Source organism: Nyctibius grandis, chromosome 3 (assembly GCF_013368605.1).
Source record: "Nyctibius grandis isolate bNycGra1 chromosome 3, bNycGra1.pri, whole genome shotgun sequence".
Lineage (NCBI taxonomy): Eukaryota > Metazoa > Chordata > Aves > Nyctibiiformes > Nyctibiidae > Nyctibius > Nyctibius grandis.
This window is the reverse complement of record NC_090660.1, coordinates 113487739-113498926: the sequence shown is the minus strand read 5'-3', so window position 1 is coordinate 113498926 and position 11188 is coordinate 113487739. Positions and strand designations below refer to the sequence as shown.

At 44.6% G+C, this 11188-nt stretch overlaps 1 protein-coding gene across 1 annotated transcript; it reads right to left on the bottom strand.

Moving 5' to 3' along the window:
* Window positions 1-386: 386 nt before the first annotated feature.
* PSCA (prostate stem cell antigen) lies at window positions 387-4513 on the bottom strand. Its single transcript, XM_068397308.1, has 3 exons — window positions 4465-4513; window positions 2405-2509; window positions 387-598 (listed from the first exon to the last, which is right to left on the bottom strand). The coding sequence occupies exons 1-3, from the start codon at window positions 4511-4513 to the stop codon at window positions 387-389; spliced, it is 366 nt and encodes a 121-aa protein (XP_068253409.1).
* Window positions 4514-11188: the final 6675 nt, after the last annotated feature.

The following is an 11188-nucleotide window of genomic DNA, read 5'->3' as shown; positions in this document are numbered from 1 at the left end:
CACCTCTATTCTACTTTCCCATGGTGCCTCTCAGCACATATCATCATTACATAGCAATGACCAAGACTGAACATTGGCCAGACATGCAATACATCCACCCGCAGTTGCTGCTGCGTACAGAAATACATGACTACAGGTAACAAACTCACACTTGATTGAGAAATAAGTATATTTTAGGTGTTATGCAGATAGCATGTCCACATATTTTCTTATCTGGTAGCACTACAGCAATACAATAACAGTAATGAAGAAGCTATCATATGGCAAAGATCTGCCATCAACTTCATGGATGCTGTGTGCTCACACCACCTTGCTCCCAGTTACAATTCCTGTCATAAGAGTGGTGCTCCAAGACTTTCTGTGGTCATGGGAGTCCTCTTTGCTCCTCACAGTCTGTTGTTCAGGAAGGGCCAGAGCACGCTGACTGCTATCCCTGCTGCCATCCCATAGCTGTACCTCACGCTGCCTACTGCATTGACGTTGCAGAGGTTGCTGCTGCAGCAGGAGATATTCCTGTAGCCCACGCTGAAGTCCTCATAGGATGGTTTGCATGAGGAGTCACAGGCCTTGCTGATGATGTTGACGAACCCTACGATCCCTGGAAGGAAAGCAGCACCATTACTACAAGGACTTAATGCAAGCCAAGCCAAGCTTCATGGAACTGAATAATGAGAAGCTATTCTTATCTGAACTCACTTCTTGGAAAAAAAAGGAGTATTTCCCAACAGCTGCATGTTTTACTGTAGCAGGTTGTATTTTTGGGGTGTCAGTTTGTCAGTAGAAGGGGAAGGGTTTCAATCCCCAAGTGTTTGCTTAAGGCAGTGTATTCCACAGCACAGTTCTCAGGGGTTTCTAAAACATCACCAACAATAGAAATTCCAATAATTTAGTAAAGAAAGTAGCCATTAACACCTGTTTTGTGGAGTCTAAGCTACTAACGAATGAGGAGCAAGCATGTGGGGTAATCTTTGCTCGTATCCCATACATCTTAGTTGCGTGGAGCCCTTCAACACCCAGGGAAGTTACAGAAACACGTCTATCCTCATTTCACAGATGACAGAGTTATTGTTTGATGTGTAGGGAGGTGGTGGAGTCACCATCTCTGGATGTGTTTAAGAAAAGCCTGGACATGGCACTTAGTGCCATGGTCTAGTCGACATGGTGGTGTCAGGGCAACGGTTGGACTCGATGATCCCAGAGGGCTCTTCCAACCAGATTGATTCTGTGATTCTGTGTTTCTGAGAGGCACAGCCTATTTTTCTGTCGCCAACTGATACTCAGTAACTGCTGGTTACCAGCAGATTACAGTCTGCGTGAGATCTCCTGATCTTGCACCATTTATTCTGGGCACCAAGTCTTTGACATATGCAAATTTAGCATATAGGGCCGGTGGGTTATACATTGTGTTGGCTCTCCTGCATGTGAATGCATGGCCATGGATTTGCACATTTCCAACAAGGACAATGCCTACTGGAGGTATTACATTTACAGCCTGACAGAGATGAGTTTGAACATGCCACTGATGAGTTTTTTTGCCCCAGGTCTAAAAGCAACTGGGCTGTCACCCCCGATCTGGACAGGATAAACACTTTTTGCCAGATTTAGAATGGAAGAATTAAATCATAATCTGTTAAAGGAGTTTACCGAGAGACACACAGATGGCTGCATTCAGAGGTGGCTGTAGATGGGCCTAGGTGAAATTCTATCCTTTTCATTGAATTCACCTAAAGTCGTCTCTGTCATTGAATGCTGCTCCTAACTTCATGACTAGGTTTCACCAGACTCAGCCCCTCACATTTTAATCCATGTTCCAAACTTTTCAAAGCCATAAACTTAACTATTACCCCTGTAAGCAAATCACTTTTGGTGTTATAAAAGAGAAATAAACCTAATTTTGTACAGGTGAGAGACATTGGTAGGTATTTGCAATGTCAAGTGCTTAAAAGCTGGTGCCCTGTTGAGCAGCTGCACCCTCCTGAGGTTCATTCCAGGCTCTGGCACTGCACTGGCCATACTGCTCAATATTTAGCATGATCTATAGGCAAACACTGAGGAATTTTTGGGGTACAGCATGCACATACTAATATGACTTTGTAATCACACTCTCGTGGCCAGTGTGGGGAGAGGACTTAGTGATGGTCGCACCACTACCAAGGGACCAGTTACCACCAAGGAATAAACCTTTTTCTCTGTCATTTCTACTTAACATGGAAGTTATCTGAAAGCTTTTTTATCACTTTTTTTCCCCAGATGGTTTTTCTCTTCCTGCTGCACACTGAGTTTTGCTGGACTACACCAGCTGGTGTATCTACAGTAGGTAGGGCTGGTTTGGACACCCCAGGCTGGGAAAATACTTGGCTCCAACACCACAACTAAGACACCACCCACCCCCACTTTTTCTTACTGATCACATCTGTCTTGCACGTTTCATTAGTCTCGCAGTCCACTTTCGTCTTACAGTTGGAGTTGCTGAGCTGAGACTTGCAGCTGTAACACTGCAAAGAAGAACCTGCAAGAGACCAAGAGGGGTTATAAGACAAATCCATCTGAAGCTCTCCAGGTACCCAACTTAGTGCTTGCATTGGGAAAGAGGACCATTCCTGTGAGTCCTCAAAGAAAGAGGACCTCAGTTGTTTTCGCCATTGTTATTAGGAAAACAATGTTTTTTCATTTTTTGGTGGAGAATAGTACACTTGCTTGGGGTGAGAGTCAAGTTTTGCAGGTGCTGAAGCTGTTTCAGATCTAGTCAGTGCAGTGAGGGAGCAAAAAGAGACCAGCTGGATAGCTGGTCCCATTGACTGGTCTCATCAGTCAATGGGAAGTGCTTCCCAAATTCTTCTTCCTCCGTATTCAGGATGCCTAACTCAGTTCCTGCCCAGAAACAGGCTTTCTATGATATTCCCACCTCCTGAGCTCAGATGAAGTCCCCAGACGGAGATGTTGATATTATTTATCTGCCTCTATAGACATTAGTGTTTTATCAGGTGGGCTTGTGAGCCTTAGCTGAGGCTTTGCCAGGGCTGGATGAAAGAGGGAAAGCCCAGAGGGAAGAAAGGGTGAGGGAGAGACGGAGCAGACAATTTGCAAGGTCTCTTCTAGCCCGTTGCCTCAGTTTGACCAACTTGTGAAACGTACTCTCCATCACCCACTCTTAGAAAACAAAGTGCAAACACGGCTTTCACCTCCCTCTAAAAACCAGGTCACCGTGTGTTTTCACCCCCACATGGACACGGCGGTCTATGGGGGATGCAAGTCAGTGTTAGCATCTGCTGTGCTGTTATGTACATCTAGCAAAGGCAGAATAAGCATTGCAGCTCACTAGTGTCCAGCCCTGATGAAAAATAGTCCCCAGAGGAGTGAGAGCATGGTGCAATTACGTGTTCCTATTACCTACCTGTGCCCCAGGGCGTCACTGGAGCCTCCCAGACTTGCAAGCGTGTGAGTTAATTTATTAATATATACATGTACTTTAACCCATGACCACCAGGCTTATATCATGACTCCCTCAAGTCAATACCCTAATGCCTAAAATACTTTTAGGACACAGAAAAGCTGTGTTTAGAAACCAGTGTTACTCAGCACAGGAGCAAGAAAAGATTTGAAGCACTTGATCTCCCTCTGCCCAAGCTGTTCTGGTATAAATGATGCATAGAGTCATAGAGGCAAGGAGCCAAACCTCAGTTTGTTTGTAGTGCTGCACTCTGCTTTCATATTTATCTGACTTTTAATGTAATGAAAGTAAAATTTCCGAGCACCCTGATGGAAGCTGGCAGAGGAGAGGGTCTGGTCAGGACTGTACAAGACACTTCTGAGCCTATTCCTTAAGCATTCTCTGCTGGTTGAGAAACATTTCTGCTCAGATCTGCCTCTTCTGTTCTCTGGTAATAGGGAAAAGCTGGATTAAAACCATTTTTTCCCAGTAAGGCCAGAAAAACCTGTCAGTGTCCGAATCCCGCCCCTCCAGTTTATAAAATAACATGCCATGGCATTCTCCCTTTTTCTATCCTATTAAAATTCTGACAATCTGTGTGTCATCAGAGGCCACTTTTGAAATGAAGAGTCAGAACACAAGTTGGAACAAAAATTGCCTTTGCATAACTGTTGCAGTTTCGATAGCCTGGGCAGAAGAAAAATAACCCTCCCACCCCACTGAAAAAAAACACACACACACGTATCTGTAGTGTCTGGCTTAAATAACTTTGATTTCAATTAAATTCAGTTTTGTGTAGGATTTATCTTTTCCTGGAAGTTGCTCTAGCCAGCACTAGGATCACACCATCAGCAGGGTGGGACTATGCATTTTTTTCCATGCAACACCCAGGACATCCCATCAAAAAGCAAATGTCTCCATATGACAACTGCATCAGCACTTCTTCCCTCACTGCCACACCCCAACACAAGCCTTTTCTCCTAGCTGAAGATCTGCTGGAGGGGACATGAGGTGGACTCACCATGCTGTCTTACCTGAGTGCAAGCACAGGACTGCTCCCAGCAGGACAAGGAGAGCCTTCATTTTGGGATAGCCTCTCTCTTGCTGAATATGGGTTGTTTCCTCGTGGTGCAGTTTATATATCATGGGAGGCAGCAGTCGGGCATGCCCAGAAGGTTACCCTGTGAAGGCACCTGAGCAAGGCTGTTCGCTGGACCAAGGGAGGGGTTGGTTTGTGGTGGTAATATTTGCGTTAGGTGCCTCTCCTACCTGACTGTGACTCTCAGAGCTACCGACAGCTCCTCTCCACCACTACGACCCCGCCTTTCCTCCCTACACTTGGGCAAAGTGTTTACATTCGTATATATCGTCTGTAGTCTAGTAAAAGATAATGGCCAATTCAAATATTTCATGTATGTTGAAACCAAAGGGACTTTGTGATGGCTTTGTTTGGTATTTTTTTCTGCCACATCTGCACTGTGGCATGCTTCTCTTTGCCAGTCTGTCTGCCCAGTGCAGGTTGGATATGGTTTTGACACTTGAACTCATATCAGCGTGAACTGTCAACAATTCAGGCTTGTCAAAGGAATGCCACTTCTCATCACAGATGAGGGTGAGTCCAACCACATTCCAAAATGAAGTGCAAATGTTTGCTTTGGTGGGTTGATTGGAGACTTTTCCTATCCTTCACATCCTTTGACCACTTCTCAGTACAGTCTAAAAGAAAAACAATTTGAAAGGAAGGTGTGCTGGCGTGTTGGTAGATCGTTGCTCTCGATCAGTGGCTGTGGGATGAGTGATAGACGGTCAGCTGGACTAAGTCTGCTGAAGTTAATGACACTGCCCTGATTTATACAAGTGGAGAATCTGGTGCGGGGGATGATTTTGCAAATCCTATTTCCTCTATGAGGATCTTAAATGCTTCCACTTGGACTCTTGAACTTCTGTTTAAAAAGAAAAAAAGTCTATTGACTTTTGCTTCATCATCTTTTTTTCAGACTGTGTCATTTATAGCCAGCTTTTACAGAATAGCTGGATAAAAAGTGGTGATATGTTCTCAGGCTCTGGTGTTCCTTATTCAGAGATATTTAAGGATATTTTTCTTTTTTAATCCCTTATGATTGTCACTGTAGCATTTGGTTCCTTGTGTTAGGGAAGAATAGGGCCAAAGGAAAGTACAACTTGGTCCTACCATTAAATCCACCCAGGCCTTGAATTAAATATTTCTTCCTTCAAGCAACTCATCGATAAGAAAGAGGGAGTGCTCTTTTCATCCTCAGCAGCCTGACTTGTTGCCAGTCAAACTCTCCTGGTACTATTATTTCTTTTTATTCTTTTTCTAACAACATCAGGGCTGCCAATGAAGATCAGGACTCATGGTGCTGTGAAAGAGATGCACACAGCTAAGATCCTGTCTGTGCCCCAGTCCTGCTTGGCTGCAGCCCGAGGCTGTGTGAGAACCCAGTAATTCCCATATCCTTACATCAATTGTTGCTTCTCACTGGTTTTTCTGAACATTTGTGTGCAGTTTCTGCTCAGTTCCTGAAGATGGCAAACGTGCCCCATTATAATTATTACACATACATTAACATGCAGTTGTCCATACGATTGTGTGTGCATTGTGTTTTTCATTTTCCTGATGTTATAAAATCTCTAGTTCATCTAACTGCATGAAAAAGACCATCTATTTCCCCTGGGAATCTAAAGATGTCTACAAATCACTTGGGTTTTGTTTTTCTTTTTTTTTTTTTTGTACTATTTTATATTGTCACTGCAGATTCCTGATAGATACAGGTCTAGAGCTTTCTGTTGAGGAAGGAGGGAAAGAGGGCTCAATTATTTGCTGTATCCTGGTTCACCTGCCTGGTGTCAGGCTGGGAAAGGGGTGGTGGATCATGGTACAGAGCATGGTGTCATGGATCTTATTGAGGGGCTGCATAATGGTAGCAGGCATGAGCTGGAAATTGGAGGACAAGAAAGGCAGTTGAAACAGTGCCTGGGAAATCTGGACAGAGATACTGAGTGTCTCTGAAGGCAAAAGAAAGTTGCTCCAATTTCCTGGCAGCCATTTGGTTAGGTGGTCTGAAGAGGCTGTAGGGAAGCCTCCAAGATGACAGCGATAATGTATTAAGACTTCAATCACAGACTGCCTTTTTTCATGGGGATGTATTTTATGAGCAGAAAAGTAAAAAAAAAAACAGAACCCAGCGAAGAGGAAACTAAGATGAAGTTCCACACACTCATCTAAACTCATGAATGAGTTGTGGTCCTTGAAACAGCTGGATCATCAGGGGATCCTGCAGAGTCTCCAAGCTCAGAGGTGTATCACCTTCTTGGATGCATTAATTCAAGCCAAAATTAAGTGCAACAAGAAGAGCTGCTCTCCAAGACTGCCCAGCCCTTAGGAGAGGTCACTGACTTGTTTGCTCAGCATAAGCATGGCTTGCAGCTCCTTTTCAGGGTGTTATGAAGTACGTTTGTGGAGGTTGCAATGGGCTGCAGAGGGAATCTTACTGACTTTTCCTCTCCTGGAAGGTGTTTGGTACATGAGGAGTGAATGAGCTGGTGCTGTCTGCGGTGATGTCTGCAAATCTACACAGGGTGTGGGGGTGTGGGAAGTATGAAGAATTTCTTTTCAGAAAGGGTTATTAGACATTGGAAGGGGCTGCCCAGGAAGGTGGTGGAGTCACCATCTCTGGAGGGGTTTAAGAAAAGACTGGACATGGCACTTAGTGCCCTGGTCTAGTTGCCATGGTGGTGTCAGGGCAATGGTTGGACTCGATGATCCCAGAGGTCTCTTCCAACCTGGTTGATTCTGTGATTCTATGATAAGGGTTTTTAGTGGCCAACTTTAGGCATCAAAGTGGGCATTTCTAACAGCTCTGTTCCTGGGAACACAAGCAGCCTCAGGAGCATTGAATTGTCCCAAGTCAGAACAAGTGGGGAATAAATGAGACTGAGTCACTAGATGGCAGTCAGGCAAATCACATTACAGACTTGTCTGTAAGGAGGGAAGCATGGATCCTAAATGAGGCATGTGATTGGATAGACAGGAAGACAGATGGATAGATAAGGAGAGAGAAAGATTTAAAAAGGAATAGATATACAGATGTCTACAGAGATGGATGGATAGCTAGCAGTCAGGAGGAGCCAGAGTAGCTGGTCCTGTGCACCCTCTTCTAACCTTGTACATGATTGCAGGCAGGTTTTGTTCTGCTTGTGACAAAAAGCCACACTAGATCCCCTATCTAAGCCTGAAGTATTTCTCACCAAGCTCCCAGCTGTTTTCACCTCTCCTGTGCACATGCCTTGAGATGGACAGGCATGACACTGTCCCAACAGCAGGAAACATGATTCCTGCTGCTCCAGGAATGCCCTCGACTGCCAGCAGAGATAGGCTCCAGCTGCTGCATCTGTAGATGCTCAACGCTGTTTCATGTCACGGCCTAGCTCACACTGCAAGGATTTACATCTAGGTTTATTGTTCAAGTAAGCTTCAGAGCACATGGAGACAAGGCTATGCTGCTGGAGACATCTTCCAGAATCCAGCAGTGGAGACCAGAGCTATCATGGAGAGTAGAACATTAAGCAAAGACAGAAAGGTCTTAGGGTGCCTGTCACTGGGGTGCTGAGGGACCTTTGGCATGTACCTTCCCTTCTTTGTGCCTCTTCTTCCTCTAATGGCAAATAGAGCTCATGATTCCTGCATCACAAGGGGAGCGTTTTGAGATCTGTGGGTGCAAGCAAGTACAACCAAGGAGCATTATAAAGGTTTAATAAGCAAGGATCCTGTTTGACCTTGAGTATTTCTACAAGGGTCCAGGCACAGATTCAAACATCCAGCTATTCCCATTGGGGATTTCAGATTTCAGAAGCTAACCTGACCGGCCTTGGAGAAAAAGTTCACCTTCACATCACAGACGCCCTTGCTGACAACCATGAAATCAATGCATTGCTGCAAATTAATCCCACCATGGTGCTAATCTTGTCTGCGGAGCAAACTGTAGATGGACAAGATTCTGAGGGCTGTAGGGGTTGGAGATCCCCATACGGTGGTGCTGTTGCCACGTTGCTGGTGCACAGACCTCTCGGTGTGTGGGAGCAGCCCAGACTGTTTAAAATCGCAGCAACTTCAGAGCATTGAAAATGCATTTGACTTTTTTTTTTTTTTTTGTTATTTTGCTAATTGCTAAGCTCTTTTGGTTGTGAAAGACTCGGAGTGTGGGATCCCTGCCAGCTTCTGCTGGTGATGCCTTGTGCATCTCCCAGTTGTTTGCAGGGAAAAAGGAGTGCATTTTCCTATGCCTACGCTTCGGAGTTGAGGTGAAGTGTGGGGCAGTAGCCTGTGCTATGACCACAAAGCAGTTCTGTGCTTGCTCTGCCCTTACAAAACACTTTATTACCCTGTCACATACCAGGCATTGCAGTTTCCTGTGGACAGATGTAGCAAAAGGTATTGAAATACAGGCAGAAAACATCGCTTTCCTGAGATCACACAACAGGGCAACATCAGACCTCAGAACAGGACCCTCAAGCACCCTAGCTGCTTCCTATGTCTTTTTTGTTCCATCAGGAAAATGATTTAATTGCTCTGGCCCCTATAGGAAACCACAGAATATTGATGGGGAAGAACCTGAGATTTCCAGTCCAGCTGCTGCAGGTAGAAAAGGGTAGACCTGATGACTGGACTCACCAAGCCTCATGTAGGACCAGCAGGGACAAGTGCTCCTCGTGTGGCAGTAGGTGCACTCAATGCATGACCACTTATGGTCTCTCCTTTGTCCTTCTTGTCCTCATTTTGAGGCCAGAACTCCTGTGTGGTGCTGCTTACCTCACTTTAACACACCTTAGGGAAGAAACTTGGGCACATGACTTTGGCTCAGCTCATGGTCTTACACATGGGGAATGTATTTTCTTGAGAGAACATATTTGTCAGGTCTGGTTTGTGACTTGCTTGTGAATTTGTTGACAAAGTGTTTGGAAAATACCGTTTTGTTGACAAAGAAATGTTCTGCAGAAATAATAAAGTTATTTGAAGTCCAGGATGGATTTTGCAATCAAACCCAGGTAGAGAGCACAAGATCAATCTAGAATAGCCAATCTCCGCTGGTTAGTACATGCAAATAAGATGCAGGAGGTACAGGATCAGTCCTTTTAAGTCATGTTTCCTTTTGCTTGAGCAGGTGCTCTATTCACAGATGCTGGAATTCAGATTGTACTTGTCTTTGTCCCTCTTCTTAGAACTGTTCCACTTTGTGTTAACTGATTATAAACTAATTGGGCTGGAGAGATGCAGTGTTGTGAAGCAATTTGATTTTGATGAATTGACAAATTCTTATGAAAAATATTTAATTAAAAAAGTTTTTTTTTCCTGCCTGCTTTATCAAATGCCTCAATGCTTAGGACAGCAGATGAGTGGTACAAACCAGGAGAGATAATGGGAATTCTGATTAACATCTGTCATTTCCTCCTGTTTTAACTGTTTAGCTGGAAAATTGATTTGAAAAATCAACCCGCAGTTTCTTGGAGTCATTACAAAAAGAGAGGGTTTTTTTTGCTAAATATGTGTATATGAATGGCTCTAAAGAGAGGGCTTTATTCTGGCTTTATATCCTATTTTAAGTACTGGCTAGGAGGCTCTTTGGCAAGTAGAAGTGGGGGAATGAAATTGTTTCTAACTGCAAGCATTGCCCTCCTGTCCTGACAGTACCTAAGTAGGCACAGAACAGAAAAAAATTATCATTACTTCATAGTTTCCTTGCTGTATCCTAAAACTTTTTTTTGGTGTATCCTCAGATTACCAGTTTTTAACTACCTGTATCACGCTCTGATTCAGTGATTGTCTCAGTTTCTTCCCATGTCAGCCACTAAGGATGGGCTCATCTGATGAGCTGTACCTGGCCATACCACCCAGGCCACTCTCCACGCTCAGAGGAGATCTGGTCAGGAGAGCTTGAGGGTAGCACTGGGCAGCTTGTGGATTTTGAAGAGTTGCTTAGCTCCTGAGCTCGATTCATTCGCCAGGGGAGGTTCAGGTTGGACATTAGGAAGCATTTCTTCTCAGCAAGGGTCATTAGCCCTTGGAAGGGGCTGCCCAGGGAGGTGGTGGAGTCACCATCTCTGGATGTGTTTAAGAAAAGCCTGGACATGGCACTTAGTGCCATGGTCTAGTTGCCATGGTGGTGTCAGGGCAATGGTTGGACTCGATGATCCCAGAGGGCTCTTCCAACCTGATTGATTCTGTGATTCTGTGATTCTGTGATTCTGTGATTCTGTTGTCCAACTTATCCTAAAGCTGGCACTTGAATTTGGTCAGACTAATTGTCCCCTCCCCCCCCCGGCTCCATTTGTTGGCTAATTCTCTACTGACTACACTGGAAGCTTGGATACTCAACCCTAAATAGGCCACTACCTTGCAGGCAGTCATGTTTTGTCAGATTCTCAACAATAAATGCACACATAAAAGGAAAAATAAAAAGTGTTCATACGGTGTGACTCAAAGCTGTTCCCAGCAGTTATATTTTGGGTTTTGTCACGGGAATGAAATGATCCTTCACACATCCCCAGTCAGGAGTCAGAGATCCCTTTCCCTCCTTGACCTTTACAAATTGCACATCCTGGTTCGCCGTAACCTTTTCAGAGCTGCCACAGACCCCAAACATAGATTTTTTTTGTAATCAATACCACAGCCCTGCACTGAGCACACGACTTAACAACTGCCTTTTCAGTCTCTTCAGCAAAAACTGTGATGCCAAAGGA

Bases quoted from the DNA above. Each gene is read 5' to 3' on its own strand.
- PSCA (XM_068397308.1), bottom strand. From the start codon at position 4,513: ATGAAGGCTCTCCTTGTCCTGCTGGGAGCAGTCCTGTGCTTGCACTCA. The intron at 2,510-4,464 runs GTAAGACAGCAT...GGTCTCTTGCAG, and splicing joins AGTCCTGTGCTTGCACTCAG to GTTCTTCTTTGCAGTGTTAC. The intron at 599-2,404 runs GTAAGAAAAAGT...CTTTCCTTCCAG, and splicing joins GTGCAAGACAGATGTGATCA to GGATCGTAGGGTTCGTCAAC.